The sequence below is a fragment of the Enoplosus armatus genome, chromosome 18 (genome assembly GCF_043641665.1).
Source record: "Enoplosus armatus isolate fEnoArm2 chromosome 18, fEnoArm2.hap1, whole genome shotgun sequence".
NCBI lineage: Eukaryota > Metazoa > Chordata > Actinopteri > Centrarchiformes > Enoplosidae > Enoplosus > Enoplosus armatus.
In genome coordinates, this window is record NC_092197.1 from 10,169,029 (window position 1) to 10,191,367 (window position 22,339).

Genomic DNA, 22,339 nt, shown 5'->3' on the forward strand with positions numbered 1-22,339 from the left:
TCCAGATGTTCTCTGCAAACCTCTTCCAGAGGTTAAGTGGTCCACTGGGCTGCTGCAGTCTTATTAATGGCTAATAATAGTATTCATTAGCCATTGCTAAAGCCATTATTACAACTTTATATACTTGTGTGGAGACTTAGATGGCAATTCTAATGTATAAAACAGTATACTGTAATAAAATATTGATTACTAACTAACATGGACAACAATGGACATGCTGACACATTTAATGGGTGGTAAGAAATAACACAGCTAAGAGTACATTTCATCCTATTAAAAGAAATAAATAAATAAATAGAACTAAGCTGCTCGTCAGATCACAGCGTGGGGTCTCAGTGTTGTGTAGTAGCGTTTCACGTGATCCGTGAGTAAAAGCTCCACCTTTGGGATAAACCGGAGGCGGCATCTGTGCGCCGCTGCCTGCCGGGACAGACGGGACGGGATGCAGCAGTGAGCAGCGCCGCTGCGGGCTCTGCCTTTCAGGGTTTCTTTTTCTTTTTCTCCTTTGACTATGATTTGTTCATGTTTCCCGGCGCTCTAAGGTCGATGTCCGAAGAGATACACAAACAAACAGGTCCTTGCCCGGTGCGTCTGCCGTCGCTTTCGTCAGTAATGAGACTCTGATGAGCGCGCAGAGGACAGGATGCCCGCCAGCGGCGCCGACTCACTGAAGCCCAGCGCCTTCATCCCGGTGTGCACGGCCGCCTGCCTCCTGGTCGGCTCTACCTCCCTGTTCTTCGTCTTTACGTAAGTGCGACCCGAAAATGAAAAGTTGGTGACATGCACTGTCGGTTTGCTCCACAGAAAATTCATCCAGACATCCATCACTCTTCATCCACCATGCATCAGGTATTCTTTCATTCAAATCAGTCTATATGTTCGCATGTGGAAGTGCATTTTGAGACTATAAAATGTTTAAAATGATCTCCCTCTCTTAACTGTCATCAAGCTGAATGTCGTCTGCACAATTTTATTCCCATTTTTGATTTTTCGCAATTTCTAAAAAGCTTCTTAAACCAGTATTCTAATTATAAATGCCCAAAAAGAGCACCATCTCCTCCACCTTCTCCTTCACTGACTTCACTCTGCTGGCAGACCCACCAGGGGTGGCTAACATCTGACCTGGTTGGCTCAGAGTGTGGGCTATAGTCTGGGTGCCTGCCCAGTGCACCCTGAGGACTCAGAGTAAGCACAGTTCAGGGGATAAGCCACCCACATTCAACATGTATCAACGTGTCATGAATTTAGCTACAGGAAATCAAAGACACCGTGAAGGTTTGTGTGTAAAGATCAGACAGCATGACGGAAATGTAAGTTTTAATACTTGGTGAAAGTGTTGAAATAGTTAATTTTAGCCTCCTGGTTTTGACCTATTTGTGAGGAAAGGCAGAGCTAGTGGGAGGTTGCAAAGACTCCACTCAAGCCAACGCTGGCACGCAGGAAGAAAAAAATTCAATATAATATCCCATAATACCCTAGAATCCAATTTAAATGATGACAATAGGTTGGTCAGATTTATCTATGCATTTTAAAGCCTTTACTTGTATACATTAAGAACCACAAGGCAGAAAAACTAGCGGACCAGTGTCAGATATTAAAGTACTTTTAACATGAAAACCCCTCTGATATTCACTATCGACTCGCCGAGTGAAGCCTCCCACCTCATCAGCTCTGTGAGAGTCGACTGACCCTTGACCTCTGTAGCCATATCTGTCCTACTTTCTCCTGTATTCTCCAGCCGCGCACCGTTTCCACTGGAATCTGACACCAGATTGGGAGTATGGGATTAGGATCCTCTTGCCGTTGCCATGTGATCCCCCATCTGGGAAAAATGGAGTCTGGGATCTTTGAATTTACTATCAGTAGATATTTACTGCATCCTCCTAAGAGACTTTCACTATGACATACACATACATTTAAGTTTTCCTTTCTTTCGTGATATGAAAAGATTAGCATTATAGATAACAGCAGAAATATGAGCCCTTGTTTATGGGAAATCCAAAGTTATTTAAGTGAAATTATGTTTCGTCTTCAGTTTATAAGGTATAATTATACCATTGGTTGTAGGAATCATATGTATACACCATTATATTGGATTTTCATTAAACAAATTACTTAAATGGGTTTAACATTTTGAATCATTTTAATCCATTTGGAGGTCTCAAATCCACATGTCGAATTGACAGCTGTCTAATTGCTGAAGTCACGAGACCTTTGGGATGTAGAGACAGGCTCACAGGCCAGAAAAGGTAGAGAAACCCCAGATGAACTCCATCTATACTCTGTGACAGAGAGAAAAAAAAATCAATGGCCTGCTGACGTGATAGATTGAGAGGAGACTGCTTTAATTGGGACCGCATTGCTAAACCAGCAAAACCAGGACACTGCAAATGATTAAACGAACAAGTGATGAATCTGCTTCTTATGGGACAAGGGTTTGCGTATGAGCTGGAATGACCTTATAACCTAAAAACCTCATGGCTCAAAATGATCCCACAGTGAGTCTCTGTGCACCCTGACTACTGCATGTCAACCTTTAAGGAAAGTAGTTTTAAATACCCGACCCTGCTTTTTGTTTGCCCTTATGATCTGGAAGTATGTACAGTAGACTTAAAGGCCATTCACATCAGCATTCAGCAGGAAGTTAAAGACATTTTCTTTCTGTGTATCTGCCAAACCAGCAGCTGCAGCTGGAGTGACTCCCTTCCTCCAAAACGCAGAGACAAACAGGTGCCACGCTCTGTTCAGTGCCGCCTCGGTAACACTGAGTCAAATGGACATCGCTTGTCATCTACCATAACGTCACCCTGGCCTTTACCCTGGTTACTGTGAATCATGGGTACATATGTGGCTTTGTGTCCTTTTGTTTTGTCACTTTCTATATAGATGAACACTTTTTACCATCAATTTTGACTCACACCCTGCAGTCATGCTATATGTAAATTCATAGTCCTTTCATCTGGTAATATTCATGCAATTATCAGCGTGTGTGTGCATTAGTCGTGCAAGCGTTCTTTCATTTCTGTTTCCTCTGCAAGTTTGGTAGAGTTAGAAAAACGACCTTTAAAATTGTGCAGGCTCTTTTGTCTTCCTTCGCCTGATAAAATTCATCAGTTACTGGTTTCCTGCTTTTGTTCGTCCGACCATGAACTTGTTGTTTGGGTTAGTGGTAAAGGTTTTGTGCATTGTTAAACTCAGGCAGGTCGCCTACGCCCAACGAAGGCCACAGACATCAGAAAGACCAAGAAAAATGTCCCACGTTAATTAAATTATGTTTCACTCTGCCCAGACAGAAAATCCACTGAGTAAACCGTGTTTTCTGAAGAAAAGTTTTGCTTATCCTGAAAATCACAGGTGCAAAATCTATACACAGGTCAAAATATCATTAAATGTGAATTCTTTGCATGTGAAATATTGTATGGGAGTTTAAATTGAAACACGGAGATTATGTAACTTTTGTTTAACAGCAGCCACTGTGGCCACACATGGCAATTACGATATGCTAAATGCTAATATATACATAGTGCATACATAGGTGTTTCTTAAATAATGTATTTGTTTTCATGTTTACAACAAGTAGAAGATGGCTACATTATCAAATCCACAGGAGAAAAAAAAAGAAACAGAACACCAGCTCAGATTCACGCACACAACACCAGAGGTTACAATAAGAATAAGAAATAAGAAAATCCCTGCAGCATGATGCATTAGACACCAGGCTCTACGTCGTTCAGATAGGGTTCCCAAATTTTATAAAATTGTGTTTTTAAATGTATACTAGTAAGGTACTCTAATGGCACTCAATGCCAGCATTTAATAGTTGGTACTTTTTCATTAATCCACTGCAATAAAATGTCTGAGTCTCATTGTTTTTGATGTGTATACACAGGTTAACAGTAACAGAGGTAGAGAGGAGGACAGTGAACTGACTCAGTAAACATTAGCTGACATTAACCTCCGTTAACTAGTGGTCATACCCAGACTAAGCAAAGCGAGTTGAATTGAGCAAGGCTGCGATTTATTGCTCATGAGTTCAACTTTTCACTTGTAAGAGGAGGATTGTGTTATTTCTTCTTTCCAAAGTGACATGGTCTCTCTTTAAAGGAGGCGAAGTGTAAGCAGGTAAGCAAACGGTACTATATATAAATACTGAAATAATGTTGAAATTCACATTTTAAATATAAACATACTGTACAATATATTCCTGCTCATTCTCTGTACTGATTTAAAGCTTGAACTGCTTTACCTGCATGCATCAAAATAAGTTTGACGTGGCCACAATCCTGAAGTGCCTTCATCTGTATTGGATGGTGCACAGTGAGAAAAGGAAGGATGAAATGTGGATGACACAAGTCACAGATCACGTTGAACCCACGACACTGTGAGCACATGCTATGTGGAGATTTACTATTTATTCACCACCAGTTGTTTTCTGTACAGACGTGATGTCTAGAAACCTGACAGATTACATGGCAGCGATGTCATTTATGTAACTGTGACAACATTTCACAAAAGGTGCCAGCAGCAGTGAACTTGCTGCTTGACCAATTGTGCGACGTCTGCTGTGCCACTGACCCACTGCGGGGATGAGGGCAGCGTGCAGATTGCAGAGCAGCTTACTGTTCTGTGTGATTTAGTACAGCTCTGCCTGGGCTGTTTCATTAGGTGGGGCTTGTCTTTGCCACGCTGCAGTGTAATGAACTGTCTCTCCCTGCGGTCCAGATGGTCTCAGACCGATGATGGAGGCCCGCCGTCCATGCAGAAGCCCTCCACCGCACTTTAATCTGGTCCACAAGAAATCAGTCAGATGAACTGTCACAGGCTCCCAGTTCACCTTCTGTGTTTCATCTGCAGCGCCGTCATTGATTGAATCTATCCATCTATATATATATATATATATATATATATAGATATCCACCCATCCATCGAGGAATAACACTCTTATTTCTAAAGTAGAATAAATAATGAAAAACTATTATTTACCTCTGTTTTAATGGACTTCGCTCATGATTTTAAAGATCTTTTGTAGAGTGATGAGAGGAGTGTTGTAACTAACCAGCTCGAGTTGCACAGCTTAATGTAACTGATCAGCTATGACAGTTTAAGCACATGTCAAACACGACTGCACTTGGACACACATCCTGAATAGCAGCAGGGGGGGGGGGGGGTGTCATGTCATGCTTCTTAATCTTTTTGTCACATATTCAGTGCTTCTTAAGGTTCTCATAATTTCATTATGCTACATTTGGTCGAATCTACAAAGAGCTTCTTGTCCTATTTCCCATTTTTTCCTCATCTGTTGTATTAGGGAGTCTTCTGCAGGCATAGAGTAGTAATAGTAGTGGATCAATTGGATTGCTCTCATGGTATACAGTATATAGTAGCGCACTGTGTGATATATGGCGACACAGCACGCTCTGTGTATTTAGTGTCTAACGTGAGGAATACACAATGCACTGGACTGGCAGAAATGGTCTGTAATCCAGAGTTGATAATCCAGGGATTACTGGGTTTGCAGCTGGCATGGCATCAGCAGGCGTTCCTCTTGGGGCGGGGACCCCTCCCCCACAGCCTAAAACCAGCCGGGGGGTTTGGAGATTGGAGCTGCGCTGGGATGAAGCGCATAATTGAGGCGGATGACTCTTAATTTTGTCGGTGTTTTCACTTTCGATAAGACTTTGTGTTTAATCACTCATATGTGTTCACTGTTTACTTACCCATGGAGTCATATCTGGAAAAAATCATCAATTTGACACATTTTTCTGGTCCTGACATTGGTTATACTGGTCATATTATTTCCATTCAACAGTCCTAGAGGGTACATGATTATTATTTTGCTCTACATATACTGACACCACACCAAAAACTGGAACATCTGACTATTGAAACAGAAAATTCCCATGCATGTAGGTTAAATGTGATGTTCAATCAAACACTGTTAATATAATCCAGTGAATCTTTTCTCTCTGTCTACCACTGTAACCTGATTTCACTGCCCCTCCCTCTAATCTCACACAGTGGAGATATAATCATACTCCCATATTCAGCACGTCCACACACACACACACACACACACACACACACACACACACTCTGAGTCGCTGGAAGAGATAAGTGATGGTCCTCTAAGATTTTAGGGCACGCATGCACAGAAAGATTTTATACCGGTTAAAATCCTGACAGGAAAATAATAGTTTGATGTTAGTGTTTAGAAGCTGTCTATATTTTACAGATTGAGGCAATTTTTGATCAATTAATATGATTAAAAACATAACAAATTCCACCAATTAACCAGACAGCTTTAATTATGACTATTTGACTGCTTATCATGGTCACTGCAGTGATAATGTGCAAACTTTATTCAGGGGCATTATCTGCATTGTACATGATTTGTTCAACATGAACGTAGGACTGCAAATAACAATTATTTTGATTATTGATTACTGATTACTGATTACTTTCTCTATTAATCGATGAGTTGTCTCGTCCATAAATCACCAAAAAATGCCTGTCACAGAGTCCAAGGTGATGTCTTAAAATATCTTGTTTTGTCTGCTGAACAGTCCAAAACCCAAACATATAAGTTCACAATGTTATAAAACAGAGAAAAGCCACATTTGAGAAGCTAATGCTTGGGATTTTCGCTTGAAAAATTATATTGATTATTATAATACTTTCCAGTTGATATTCTATTGATTGACTAATCGATTGATCGTTTCAGCTCAATTACCCTGTCCCAACATGATCAATCTTTGCATGGCTTTTTGCTTTTCATGACACAACAATATTGTGAAGCCGAAAATTAATCGTCAGCATTTGTAATATTTGAGTAATCGTTTAAACCATTTATAAAGGAAAATAATCCAGATATTTATATATGTTCTCAAATGTTTGTCTGTTTTATATATCATTCTAAGTTGAATATATTTAGGTTTTGGACACTTTGTCAGATAAAACAGTCTAGTTGGCAGTGTCACACTGGGATCAAGGAACTTGTGATGGGCATCTTTCACTTTTTAATAGATAATGACTTGCTTCATTGTGTAACACAGATACAGTGAGTGTTTTAGGGCAGCAGGGTACCCCGTCATTTAATCCCTTGTTGTGGGCACTGGTGAACATACACTAATACTGCTTATCTTTCACTGTAAACAATTACTTTTGAGATCCACTGCTCCCATCAGAATAAATGGGATGAAGATTATCCCCTAAAGTCTTTGTTGTAGCCCTGATTTGTGTTAACCTCAACCTTTTAAGGATGGATACTTGTTAGGCTCAAAAACACCGTCAACCCCTCAATTTGTAACATGAGTGAACACTCAGTGACAAGTACAGGAAATAGTTTTTCTTTTTTTTCTCCTGTGTTTGTATATTCAGATGCCCGTGGCTGGCTGTGACCATCTGCCCTGCTGTGCCACCATGCTGTGCCATCCTCTTCCTTTTTGTGCTGGCCAACTTCACCATGGCAACCTTTATGGATGCTGGCGTGCTCCCAATGGGTTAGTAATGAAAGTGATGTTATGCTTACAGTAGGAAAGATACCTTTCTTTTTGTGTGTTATTTTAGCAATTTCACATATTATTTTTGCCAGCAAACGAGGACGAGGACAAGGATGATGAGTTCCGTGCGCCGCTGTATAAGAACGTGGACGTGAAGGGCGTCCAAGTGCGGATGAAGTGGTGTGCTTCGTGTCATTTCTACAGACCTCCACGCTGCTCCCACTGCAGCGTCTGTGATCACTGCGTGGAGGTTAGTGCACGGACAGATTTAAAGAGACACGCCATTGATAGTGTGAAAAAAAAACACATACGGGGGGAGGGTGAAAACAAAGGTGGTGTGCAATTTAAATGGGGAAAATGAGTAAGAAAACAGAAGGCGTAGATGGAGAGATCAGGGGAGAAAAGTGAGGAGTGCTTCTGAGTGAGTGCAGCAGTGTGTGGAGAAAGTCAATAAAAGGGATTTCTGCAGAGTGAATGATGGACAGAGTGTGATGGAGGGAGAGAGAGATCTCATTAATCAGGTTAATCCTTTTCTCAGATCCTTTGTAGTCTCAGTAAAAATGCAATTTGAAAAAGGGTTCAGACGGCCTGTATTAAACAAAGTGTATTTAGAGAGCACGGTGGATATTCCATAAGTTTTCAATGACTGCTTGATTTTCACAGCAAATTCTTCAATGTAGACTCTGGGATGTGTGTTTTTTTTTCTGGCTCTGATTAATTTAATGTTTAATCTCCTCTCAGGACTTTGACCACCACTGTCCCTGGGTAAACAACTGCATCGGGAGGCGAAACTACCGCTACTTCTTTCTGTTTCTGCTGTCACTAACGGTTCACATGATCGCTGTCTTCACCTTTGGCCTCATATACGTCCTGCACCACAAGGACGAATTATGGAAGCTGCACTGCACTGTCACGTATCCTTATGCACGCTTGATATTCTTCTGTGTCTATCTGTGCATTCATTTGTGTAAATGTATTAAACCATTGTCTAATATGAAGCAGTTTACCTTAACAGTATGTACAGTTTGGTAGTGATCAGTATATCAGGACTCTTTCTTATCCCGGTCCTTGGTCTCGCTGGATTCCACCTGTACCTGGTGTCCAGAGGACGCACCACCAATGAACAAGTCAGTTTGATTTTCAAAATATTAAACTACTGTCAAGAGCAGGGGATATGTTATGTCATATAGAAAGTGAAGTATATCAATAAAGTATATCTTTAGGACTTAACATTTGCGTTTTTTTATGTATCATCTATCACAAATGAAAATCTCTCTAACACACCATTCATTTACATCTGAAATATAAAATAATGCAGGTGTACTTTTGTCTCTTCATCATCCCACAGGTAACTGGGAAATTTCAAGGAGGAGTGAATCCCTTCACACGAGGTTGTTGTAACAACCTGGAGTATCTGGTTTGCAGTCCCATCTCTCCAAAGTAAGTTTCCTCTTAATCTTCAGCTTTTCAGGAGGCCTTGTAGCTCACTGGCTTGACACCCCTGTTTGTCATGCGCCACCAGGTACACAGCGAGGCCCTGTAAGAAAATGGTGATCCATGTTCAGCCTCCGTTCCTGAGACCAGAGATTGACAGGCAGAGGCCAGTGAAAGTCAGGGACAACGGGATACAGAGTCAGGATCTCCAGAATAAAGTATGCATGAACGAATGACATGCCAAATCCAAAGCACTCACAGTTAAATATTCTCTCGCCCATCATCTAAGGACTGTAACCTCACTTGTCAAGGGATTAGATCTCTCATGCAAAGTGTTTTTTTTTCTTCTCCTGCCAGCGAACGTCAGTCGGAGCTGTCGAGCTGTCAGACATGAAACAACTGAAAACTCCACCACCATTGCCACCGAAACCAGATCACGGCATTCTGAAAAGCCAAATAACTCCCATGGATGGTACTGTAGGATGACACATATATACTGTGATAACCAGACACAGCACTGAAGTAGTATTTCTACAGCATACAGCTTGAATAGTCATAAACATATATCCAGTTTTGTCCAAATCTGCAGAGGTGAGACTCCCATGAAAAGACCAAAACCAACAATGAACTGATCCTACAAACAAGTCTTGTCTGTGTAGCCAGAGCCCATTATAACTTGTTCCTCTGCGCCATGGAGCTCCATTGTTGTCCAAAAACTCATCAGTGCACTGTTGTTCCTTCATTACCACGAACAAGGGCACTGCAGTTTATTTTGCGTCAATCCCACATACATCGCCCTGGTGCCATAATTATGTGCTGGCTAGTGCACCAAATATGTATTAATCAGCAACTGAAAGTAGTCCCCAACATATGCTCTATTTCCTCCTATTTGAGTAAATCTTCCTCAAACCTACGGTGCCCAGCTGTTTTAGGAAATTATTTTGCTTTTTTTTTTTATGTAAATTGTGACATTGCTTTTTACATCTTGAATTTGTTGACAATAATAAAAATACAGAATATCGCCAGCTGTATCCTTTAAAACTTTCCTTTGTGGTGTCATTGCTGAGCTGTATCTTATATATATATCACAAAGTGTTTTCTTTTCTAGAGATGGGACACCATACCAAATCCATCATTCCTGTCTCCATCCCCACTGTGCCGCAGCTACGCCCTGTCCTGGAAGCCATATCAAGAGGATCGTCACCCATTCCTCCAGAGCAGGTGCTTTTCAGTCTGATATCAATTTGTTGTATTGTAAAAGCGTGAGACTCAGTATCCAAGTCCAGGTTTTGATCCTTGTCTGACAGACATTGCTCTCTCTTTTTTGTTGTGTTGTTTAGTTGCTGAAGACATCAGAGCAGCAAGGGAGCAACAAAGGTCCTGACCTCCGCTCCGAGTCTAAGAAAAGCCCTGCGAGAGGCAGCCAGCAGGCCACCCTGCCTGTCCAGACCAACAGCAGCTCCAGCTCACTGCAGCTCAACTCTCTGACGCTCAACTCCCGCTCTCTCACCCTCAAGCACAGCAATCGCCATGGCAGCAAATCCCACATACCTGCCATGCATTGCGATGGTTTGGGATCCAACCCCCCTCCGGGCATCCTCACCTCTTCTAGCCTACTGGCCAACCACAGCAGCAGCCTCTCCTATGATAACCTCATCCACCCTGCAGACCCTCAGTTCCTTGCTCAGAGAGGGGCTCCGCCAGTCGGCTACCACCCTCACTTTATGTCTCTGGGCACAGATGGGACAGTGGTGCAGCGGCCCCCTCCTCATGCCTACAGTCCCGTGTTTATGGGTGTCAACAGACAGTCCCCTCAGCCTCGAGACCCCTCACCGTCTTTGCAGGGCCTCACCTCAAGGGATCCCTCACCTTCCTTCCAAGGTTTCATTCAAAGAGACCCTTCCCCGGCTTTTCAAGGGCTCATGCCAAGAGACCTTGCATCTCAAAGCATAACATCACGAGACCTCCCCGCTCCAGGTCTGTCGATGCGAGATGTAACCTCTCAAAGTCTCAGAGACAGCCTGCGTGATCTCGGTCCACAGGGCTTGACACCTCAGAAGTCTGCTGCCGCACGCTATGACAGCTTTTCAAAAACTATCATGGCTTCTATCCACGAGAGACGGGAGATGGAGGAGAGGGAGAGGATGCTGCGTCTCCAAGCCAGATCCCAGGCCCTCTACGGCCCAGATGTGGGGATCTATGACATCCCCAGCAGGAGGAGTCTACCACCAGACAACATCCGACCTGCAGGTTCCCGTGGACCAACGCCTCCAGCCTACGGCTCCAGGGAGTTTCTGATGAGTACAGGCATCCTCGGTTACGGCATGAGGACCTCACCTCTCTCCAGCTCCTCCACGTCGTCTCTGACTCGAGGCCCGAAGACATCCAGCTCTCCTCTGCAGAGCAGCAGCAGCAGCAGCCTGCAAAGCAAGGGCAGGTCTTCCTCTTCGGCTTACTGCCTTCCTGACAGACAGACTCAACCCCTCCCTTCCTCCACATCCACTCTGCCCCGTTTACCCTCCTCCTCCACCTCCTCCGCCCCCTCATACGCCTCCTATGCCACCGCGAAACGATCCTCGCTCACATACTCCTCCGAGGGGAAGGACTCAGTCACCCTGGGAGCCCTGAAATAAAAAAAAAAAACATACTCCATGTTTCTGATGGTGTGAATGAATCATCTATGCAGTGTTAGTCTCAGTCTTCACAGCTCCAAAAATACTTTGTAAATAAGAGGTCATTTGGGACTTTCCTGTGTGGGAGGGTGTGTGAGAAACAAATACACAGTGTAAAGAATAAACTTAGATTCTTGAAAGTCATATAAGTTCGACCATTTCGAAGAAAAAAAAAAGCTGAATCTCAGGATAGTTGTGCCTCCTCTTACAAACAGAGCGAGCTCTATAAACTCAGTCAAAGCAGAAGGGCTATGTGAAGAATACAGATGAACTTCTTATCTGTTTGTATATGTTTTGATATTGCTTTTTTGTGAAACAACGTGAAACCACATCATCTAATTTGTCTCCCGCTGCAGAATACCCAATTTAATAGAATTTTGTAGTTGTTTATATGAATAAACTTATTTTGTAATTTTCATATCTGTTTATTTCCTTTATTTTCTTGTGTGAACGGCTGTCAGCTCAGGCGCCTGCAGAGGGCTACAAAATAGAAGTAATGCAATTGCGAATGAGGGTTTGCATATTTAAAGCACCTGCAAAAGGAAAACTGTGTTTTACTGTTGGTTATCAATCTTGCTTCAAAGATATTATATGCTGTTTTTCCAAATAACAAGATAATTTCAGCTCATAACTCAACAGATGACATTCTTCATGGAGATAAAGCCAGAATGCACTTTAACATGTTCATTCATTTCCCTTTAAAACTGCTACAATGCATAAATGCGTCCATTTGTGTAGCAGTGAAGATAGTACAGCTGGAGTGATTTACTGGCTCTGCAATGCCACTTTCTGCATTGAATTTGTTTATGGCACCCTCTAGTGAACAGTTTCAGAAGGTGGCGTGATGTCGGTCAGGCAGTCAGCTCCAGTAGATGATGCTATTGTGTGTGAAATGCCAGAAACCAGCATGTCGTCGATGTCAAGGGCAGCAAGTAATGGAAAAGACCAGAGGAGGCTCTAAAGTGTGCCCTATATTCCAAAAGGTTCATTTTACACAGCAGTTTATTATCACTGCAGGTAGTCCACATTAAAATGAATAGAATAATATAAAACCTTCACAAGGCAGAAATTTTGTTCTGCCTTTTTTCATTTAATCTACAAAAAAAAGCATCTGTGTAAGGTAGTTTTTCATGTTTTAGAGGCATCAGATGAGGAATAAAGTGACAGATTTTGCATTGTTGCTTTTCAGACAGCTTCAAAAGTCTGCTCCTGTGGCTGGCCTTCAGTCTCAGGACAGCCTCGTAAGTCATTCAGAGTCTTTGTGACAGAAATGTTTCTAATAGCAGGAACTTTTATTGCCTTGAAATGTGATTGACAGTCGCACATTTTTGTTTAGGCAATAAATGACAAGGCTTTTCATGTGAGTTATTGTTGCACTTGACCTTATTGCAGGTGGAAGTGCAGACATGACAACAGGAAAGCTTGGAAGCCCTGACTGATTTAAACTGTTGGCAGACATTTACAACACAGCTGAATAATGACAGATCTCCCCTCAACACGGGTAAATTCAGTGGGATGTAAAAATGACTCACTTGTTCAGGCTTAGTTAAAGAATTGACGACAACAAAAGATGTGGAGCGTGAACAAAAACAAGCTTCTCAGTTCAAGTGCCAGAGAGCAACACGTGAAGTGTAAACAACATTGTTCAGTAGTCATCGGCGCAGTTGTTCTTGCCAAAAAATGTTTAACAAGGTTGCAGATTATAATACACAATCTCACTCAAGAGATTGTGAAAACGACAGTAAGGGAGTGAGGAGGATCTGTCAACCAGAGCTCAACAAAGTTTTTAAAATTTTTATTTGTACTCTTCAGCCCTCTGTTCTCTTTCAAAATGGTCTCCAGGATGGTTAAATGTGCAAACGCTGGCTTAGTGTGTCAGAGTACATCCACATTAAGCCAGTCAAATTTCAAAATGCATGTTTTTCCTCTCTGTTTCAGCCTTCCGTCCACACTAAAACATTGTTTTTCTTAACCAGAAATTGAGTGGGTGATCACAGTGGATAAATCTTAAAAGGCTGGAGGGATGTGTGACTGTAAAGTTAAAAACAGCTTTCATTTCTCATCTCAAACCGTCTCTGTGATCGATCATTTCAAATTTACCTTTAGCCTAACATCCGTCATTAACCTTATGGATCATAAATAATGATTTGTCTTGTGGGGCTGTGTTTGTCTCACTCCTTACCAAATGTTGGCTGTGATGCACAGTTTTGTTGTTTGCCAACTGAAATGAAGATGAAGACGAAGAGATTTAGCCTGGTTTTTGTTTGTGTACAGGTGTGTTTCTGTGGGCGTTTTTCTGAGGTTTTTATGAAAACAACCTGCAAACACAAGTTGTTTTCTCATGAAAAAAGCATTTTTAAAATTAGATGGCGTCAGGTAGATGTCAGAGGCTTATATGACTCAAGCTATAAGTGAAAGTCATAAGTAAGAAAGTTAACTTTTCTATCTGTCCAATGTCTGTACCATTGAAAGTTTAAACCAAAAAACAAGGCAAAAAAAGCCAAACAAAACAAATCAGTTAATTACCCATATGGCGCCAGTTCCAGTTAGGAAGGTACTAATGAGTTTCCTTTTGGTAAAAATGTACATCATTAACAGAAAGAAGCACACCACAATCCCATTATAACTATACAGAAATAAACACATTACAACCATGCTCTCCTACACATATTTCAATTTCCAAATATATTTCCTGACATGTACCTGTGACGTTCTTGTCCTGTAGTTTCTATTATTCTCCTGTGACGTTGAAGTTGTTGTTTGTCTCAAGGAGGTACTGGTGCTGAAATTTCAGTGTTATCTTGTCCACTCTTGACTCTGCTTGACTTTTTCTTGTTTGTTAAAAAAAATCTTTCCAAAGCTAATATTGTAGAAATTACTCTCAGGATAGACATTTGGATGTTCCACTGATGTTTTTCTTCCTCGCTCTCTTCTCTGTTGTTTTCTTGTTGCTTTGCCACCCCCCCACCCATCCTAGTTTCTGTAGCCGGAGGTAAAATGGTAATAACTGTAATGACAAGGCTGCTGTGCAAAGAGGGATTGCAAGTCGTTGACTTATGGAGGAGTGGATCACAAGTATTCTGTGCAGACTGTGGTGTCGGAGAAGCCCTCCGTCTTACATCATGCTATTTTTACAACGTGTCTCCATAGCAAAGTCTTACATGAGACTGCTGTCCTCATAGTCATGCTGGAAGTATAATACTATAGCTATGCTGATCTTTAAACCACAATTATTTGCATTGTAAACATTAAACATTCCTAGATACAGTCCAACTGAAATCACATTTAGTCATCTATTTTGCAGTCAAACATTTTTTTCTTATATTAATATATTGTTCATAGTGACTGGAGGGGTGTGTCTGTGTCTGTGTTTGATTGACAGCTCCTGGCAGGTTGAGCTCCTGTACTGCATGAGAGACAAAGTTAAACAAACTTGGCTACAGCCTATAAGTCATGGGGAGACGGTGTTTATTGAAGAGTAAGGACCACACCAGCATCTAAATGGACAGGAGTGATATTTGCAGGTAAGTTTATATGAAGTTTAATGTGCTGCAGCTGAGCAGCCAACTAGCTAACTAGCCTGCAAACTGATGTTATCAGTGTATGGAAGCCGAGAATGGCTGTTATCTCATCAACTGTAGCAACTGATTTAAGCTGGAAAATGTCAAATCAAGCAGTAGCCATTATTGATCAATGCATCAGACTGTACTTCAGAAATTGCATTGTTTTTCTGTTAGAGATAACATTCAGATCAGTCCTTGTCATTCAAGGAGAAGACTACGAGATATATTAACCAGTTATCATGAGAAAACCAGCTTTGTAATCTCGAGATAACTAAATAATTAACTCGTGATCTGTGAGTACTTGTGAGTATGAACAGGAGCAAAAATTACAGTTATTTGGGTGAACTCACCCTTTAAATTACATAGAAGCATAACTCTTATGAAACTTCACCTCTACCTTTATCGTCACCTAAAATTAATTTGTGCATATTCATTAATTTGTTCGTTAGTCCTCATTCTAGACCTTGAGATGGCCAAAAGGGTTGTGACCTCACAAATTAAACCTAATAATAATGCCAAAAACGTAATAACCAGTGATTGCTGTTCAAGAGTTTAATCATGTTCAGTTTTTTCTACCTCTGGATCACAGATTGCTCTGTGTTGCCATGGTTCTTCTCGCATCTAGATGAATGATATCATGATAGACAGAGCAGTAAAAAAAAAAAAGAGCAAATAATTGTGAGGCTTCATCCGAGGAATGTGGACTCATGATAACCTCTTGACATGAGTTTGCTCATTCCCATCAATCTCCAAGTCACTTAAATCTTTTATGATACTTGTAGAGATGCTGCAGACTGACCTACATTTGTGCCGCTGAGTCTCTCTGTAGCAGCGAGTGTCTCTCTCTCTCTCTCTCTCTCAGTCTCTTTCTCTCAGCTCATTGATATGCCTGATCATCAGAGGCATCGCTGAACTGGCTGATTGTCATTTTCAGCTGCAGTGCCACTGATGCATTTCATTTCCTCTCTGGGGCTCTCTGTTGCTGTGATTAAGCACTTGCTGCAGTGACACTTGACAAAGAGGAGTTAGATTGATAGCACCCAGGCTTGTTTCTCCCTCGGAGGGGTAGGGGGAGTGTATTCGATAATATTTACATTATTTATCAAATCACTGGGAAGGGATGTATTGTAGTGCTGCTTCAGGAGAAGTTGTTCTCTATATGGGTGATCCAGCTATTGCTGTTCCTATAGCTGACCAAGGGGGTGCAGCAGTAAGTCGATGTGAAAGTCAGGAGGTCAGGTGTTGCTTTGTCATTTATAGTCTGAGGGCAAACTCTCAATGTGACTGGATACTTTCCAGAAGCAGCAGAATTTATACAGATTTGAGGATCACTGTCTGCAAATAGAACAGTTTTTGTGCACTTAACTTAAATGTCCTTTGAATATTTGACTGAAAATGAAAGGTGACCTTTCTCTTCTGAAGCCGAATTGCTGACCTTTTCTGGTATTTCCGGTGTTATTATGCACTCTGTGTGGCAGCGCCATCTGACATACAAGCAGCATTCAGCTCACCGCTGGCACCAACATCCTATTTTTTTGTAAACTCTTCATAGATGTTTTTGTCTCCGCATTAAATTGAATTAGCCTCAGCTGCCCATGCCAGCCTGAACAGAGCAGAGGTGAGCAGTGTGTGGGTTTAATTAGGACAAAAATCTGCACTGACTGTGCCTGTGTGTGGCAGAGTCCACAGGAAAAAGATGTGAAATGCCCTGCTGAGCACCAAAGACTGTGTGGGCATTTCATTGCAATTAATACAACACCATTCACACTATAATGTAATATGTCTTTTTCTATGTGGGTGTTTGTCGACAGATCCTGTGTATTATGCTGTTCTGTACCCCCTCTGTTCATCCCAGTATGTGTAGATCATAGGCAGCAATAATTACATTCATCTCTGTCACATGGTAGAGGCAATGTACTATCCAGTTACTGTGGTGATGACAAAGAGTTCATCATCTGTGCAGGTGCAATAAAACAGCATTTACACATAAAGCTGAGGCGTGCGGTTGCAGAAATGTGTGTCCGCTTTTGCACTTTCAGATTTGTCAAAACACTCAGAAGAACAGGATTTATTCTTTTTGAAATTGTTTCCTGTGTGTGTGTGTGTGTGTGTGTGTGTGTGTGTGTTTGTGTGTGTGTGTGTGTGAATGGTATCAGGTCAGGCAGCAGAGAATAAATCACAATATGTAGGAAAGCAACATAATGAAAGAATTTTCTAAGAGTCCACAAATGAGAACATGACATCCATAAGGAAAAAAAAAGTTGGAAGTTAAAACATTTTAATCCCAACACAGAACGTCCTTGGTGCCATCAACAGAGTGTGCAGGGTAAGTTGCTGCTGACGATGCCTTTAAGGCATACTTGCTGTCTTTTTATTAGTTAGTAAACAGATAGCAAACACTGAAGAGTTCTATGAAATATGGGGTGGGGTGATAACATTCAAAAATAATCCCATGCCCAAGATGTTGCAACCAGATGAATACAAAATGCACAGTATGCATCTTACACTATGAAGCTTCCCAACTTGATGATTTTTACATAGAAAATCTTGCAATTTATCTGTTTTTGAGAATTAAATGGACGAATACTTTGCACTGCACTGGTTAGCCTTCAACCACTGGACAGAGAAGACCTCTCTGGAAGGGTTTAACTTTCAGGCTTTTACTTCTTACTACAAAGGGACCTTGTTGGCTGTTGAGATTTGAGCCTGTAGGTTTTTAAAGCCACCATGTATAGAATTAAACATTTCTCTGTGGCTCACTGCAACTCTCCATTTCTCTGACTCCAGAACACGGTAAAATAACACATGGACTGCACCAATTGTCACGGGGTGTGTCTCATTTTTCTACCACCAAAAACATATGCCATCAGAATAATTCAAAAGATCCTATAATCACATGAAATATCTACACATAGTTGATTTAAAGCTGCCGTACCTTCTGTCTCCTCCATTTTAGGATCAAGTTGATAACACGCTGGCGCTGTACTTTGAAAACAGGGTTCGTAACCTGGCTGACACTGTCACGATCCCTGCAGTCACGACTATCAGACTAAATGTCTCACGGTCACGTGTGTCATGGCCTCAGCAAGTAAAAAAAGTACATTTGATGTGTGACAAATGTTTACCTTAAGTCTTCCGTGTTCTTTGTTGTATTTCCTCAGTAAAGAACATTTATTTGTACATTCAGGCGCACGGAGACAAACAAGGCAATGACCTACAATTTCTTTAGGAATGTCTGTGCATTTCTTTTGATCAACACTGCACAAGTTAAGGAGAAAACAAGATGAAGGGTAAAAGGAGGGAGAGAGAGAGCAACACCAAGGCTGCAGTAGGATACATGAAGTTATTTGATGAACAAAATAAAAAACAGGATTGCTCATCCCCCGCAACTACAACTTTTCATTAAATTTACAGGAGCTATTAATATAATATAGTGTACAGATCTTGTTTGCTTAATATCGTCTACATGTGTCACTCATACATATGATACACACACAAAGAAGTCTGCAGGTCCTTGAGGTTCAGGAGGCTGTTATGATGTGAGATGTGTTCCCGGTAAGATTTTTAAGACTGCTGAGAGCCTTAGTAAAGTAATCTCAGTGAATATAAAGCCATGTTGAATAATCATTTCCATCCTATTGTGAGTCCTTTCCTGTCCTATGTACTTTTTTTCCACCTCCATCCACAGACCCTGAGTGGATATGAGACATTTTATGAGCATTAAGATCAACTCCATTCAGCCGATCTATCTGTAATATGTAAGATATGAAGATAAATACGTCAGATTCTTGTGTGATGCATGGTAAAAAGGATGCAAAATGCTTTGATTCACAAAGTGCAATGGATGCACAAGTAAATGTCACTTGATTGAATGCTGAACTAATTTGAATTAAAGCCCATACAATTAACACAGGATATAATTCTATGCAAACAAATATTCGTCTGCAGTATTCATTAATGAAGTCCACTTGAATTGGGCGATAAATGAGCAAAAGTCACACAAATGCAGTAGAAAATATGAATGAGCTGTCGATGTGGTGTTGCCCATGGACACAGCACATGCAATTGCAAGAGGAGAAACATTAAAGAATTGTAACTTCAAAAATCCAGAAGAGCTGCAAATATCAAAACACAGCATAGTTTTTGACAAGTGATGACTTTTTGTCTTTCATGATACTACCACTGGGGGGAGACGAAGTTGCAAATGTTCAAAATCTATACAGAGTGGCTTTAAAATAAGGGATGCTTGGAACAGATCTGTTAAGTGCTGAACTGAAGAACGAATTAAACAGAAAAGCGTTGATATTGGATTATCAGATTAAGTTCAATGCCAACGTTTTTTTTAAAATTGTTTCTTTCTACAATGTCTGCACATGGCAGCTACGGTGTGTTAAGGTTAGGGAAGGCACAGTGCTTCTTGGATTGGCACTGAATGTTTACACAGAGCGTAAATCATGAGGTGCGCAATCGTCCATTATATGTGGGATGATGCCTAAGGACAGTGGGCTGACACAATGTATGTCAACTGAAATAAAGGCAGGGAGGTGTTGTAAAGCTGACACACGTTGTTGTAGTTTAATCCATGTACAGTAATTATACATGACCCAAAGGAGACGGGTCCCAAAGAAGGAGACGAACCTTCAGGCAGGGTATCCATGAAGGCAGTTGGTGTGTCAGGACACACACGGGTGACAGAGAGCAAACAGTCATTTGGGGTTTAAATCCAGAAGAGCCACTTAACTGGATGGACTGAGTAATGAGTTCTCTGTGGGGAGGGCTAGCTCATGCTAGTGCCTAGAAGTTAAAAGCAATTCAGTGAAAACGACAGGGCCTGCAAGCAAGACGCGCTGACACACTGGAAGATGTGTGATTATCAGGTGGATACAGACTGTTTGTGTCACTGCAGCTCTCACTGTCATTCCAACAATGAAGCAGTTTCTCTATCCAGCCTGGAGACAATGCCGAAGGAAGTCCTTGAAGGAAACGTTGTGGTTTAGACTTGTTTTTTAACGTGTCTGTGTCGTGGGAGGTGGTATCAGGTAAAGTTTAGCAGCTCGAAAGCAGAAAGAGGCTCAAAATGAATGAATCATTCATTTTTTGCTCGCTGATCTATACAGCTGACATTTTGTAACATTAAGTGTGATAAACTCAAAGTCATTTCTGGAAATTTACACCCCTGCGAAAATGTCAATAAAACCAGAATAATTCATTTTATGTATAAAAAGGTCTCATCCATCATGAGTGACATTTTCAGCTCTTGAGCTAAGGTGTCATTCCACGCTGTCTCACGCTGACTCCCAATCACCTCTGGGGGTTTCTGCTTGATTTTTGACTTCACTTCTCGAGGAGAGCAAGTTCAGAAACTAAATCTGGTCATTTTTTGGAGCTTACATGCAGTTGTCACAGTGAATGGTGGTCTTATCTGGAGAGGGAACAGTGCTAAAAAACAAAAATACATATTTATGGATGATATGGAGGAAAGGCTAGAGGTAGGATTGTAAGAATAGCTTATAGTGCACCCGTGCTCATTTTACATCACAATCATCAAAACACCAAATGATGTTTCCTGTGGAAGAATGGTTTCATATCCTTCAGCAGCTTTGATCAGAGGGTTATCCATTGCTCTGTATTTCACCTTGTTATTAGCCACACTAGCAGCATGGCTCAGTGGGTGGCAATGTCAGTCAGAGAGTCCACCATTTTGGTCCAGACTGAAATACCTCAACAACCACTGGATGTATTGCCATGATATTTGGTACATATATTCATATATATGTACATATATTCATATATATGTACCAAATGTTTCTCAGAGGATGACTGTTAATGCCTTTGATGGTCCCCTGATTCTACCTCTAGCGCCATCATGAGGTTGAAAATTGTGTTTTTGAGTTAAATGTCTTGACAACTACTAAAAGGTTTGTCATGAAGTTTTGAACACACATTCATGTCCCCCTCAGGATGAATCGTCATCACTTTGGGGATCCTCTGACTTTTCATCTAGTACCAGCATGCGGTAGATTTTATTTTGTCGAATACTTTGGTTTATGACCAAATGCAAAACTAATTACATTCCCATCAGCCTCAGCTGTGCTTTGTGTTTAGCACTAATTAGAAAATGTTAACATGGTAACACGCTAAAGGTAAAGATGGCCATGAACATGATGAACTTTAGGCTACAAAGGCTCAAAGCAGCAGCCTCACAGAGCTGCTATAGCTGTAGACTTTTGTCTGTTAACATGGTATGTCATAGATTGTAACATTCACACAAGATTTAATAGGTAGCAACACTCATTTGGTTTAAGTGGAGACCAGAGACTCAGGTGCTTATGTCATCTGCCAGCCGGCTAATAATAGTGCTTTTATTTGTGATAGAGATGCTCTTGATACTTTTTTTAAAAAACATATATTTGAAAGAGTTTGGGAGACCAGACATCCTTGTTGAATGCCTCTCTTTTTAATGAAAATATGTATATTTCTTTATGTCTGCATTGGATAGCTTTGTTCATGTTTCCCCTGTATCTCTATTGGCTTTTCAGTTTTCAAAATGCAGTTTAGTAAAAAAAATCCTTTATTAGAATATCAAACAGTTACATAAAAATACCTAGTGTGATGAAGCTGCGCTGGTGTCTGCCTGTGACCCAAAACCATTAAGACACTTAATGCTGGTATTTTCCATTTGATGGAACTTGTATTTTTCGAGTGTGGAGATGGAACAGTGGGAGAGCAGTGAATAGCAGTAATCATTTCTGGAACAAATGGATCTGTTTTCGCATGTCAGTAAATCTTTCTAATGTGAAAACATGCTGTTTCATGGATGCTGCTTTGATTTCAGTATGGAGAGATCAAATTTTCATTTTTTCTTTTCATGTTTTCACCTTTATTGGACAATGTAGAGTGAAGAGGCAGACAGGAACAAAGGTCGCTGGCTGGAATCAAATCGGCAACATTGCGGTTATGCGGCGTGCGCAGTAACCAATCGGCTTTAAAGGAAGTGTTTACTCTTCACTTTGAGGGAGCTTTTAACTGATATACTGATTAAAGGTATCACTTATCTTTTGATGTCTGAAACAAAAAATTCAGGTTTCATTTAATTTGTTTTACTTCACCGGTTTTTGTTGCTACTGTACTGATGTGTGAATATTCTGAATTATATTATCAAGGAGGTATC

General features: G+C 41.0%; 1 protein-coding gene across 1 annotated transcript; it reads left to right on the top strand.

Annotated features, from left to right (window-relative positions):
* The first annotated feature begins 643 nt into the window (after positions 1–643).
* Positions 644–11,566, top strand: zdhhc8a (zinc finger DHHC-type palmitoyltransferase 8a). Its single transcript, XM_070924673.1, has 10 exons — positions 644–747; positions 7,378–7,499; positions 7,592–7,749; positions 8,241–8,413; positions 8,524–8,626; positions 8,848–8,939; positions 9,022–9,151; positions 9,291–9,405; positions 10,042–10,154; positions 10,274–11,566. The coding sequence occupies exons 1-10, from the start codon at positions 644–646 to the stop codon at positions 11,564–11,566; spliced, it is 2,403 nt and encodes an 800-aa protein (XP_070780774.1).
* Positions 11,567–22,339: the final 10,773 nt, after the last annotated feature.

Coding starts and splice junctions, on each gene's coding strand:
- zdhhc8a (XM_070924673.1), top strand. CDS start 644: ATGCCCGCCAGCGGCGCCGACTCACTGAAGCCCAGCGCCTTCATCCCG. Junction 8,940..9,021: donor TGCAGTCCCATCTCTCCAAA/GTAAGTTTCCTC, acceptor ATGCGCCACCAG/GTACACAGCGAGGCCCTGTA. Junction 9,406..10,041: donor CCAAATAACTCCCATGGATG/GTACTGTAGGAT, acceptor TTTCTTTTCTAG/AGATGGGACACCATACCAAA.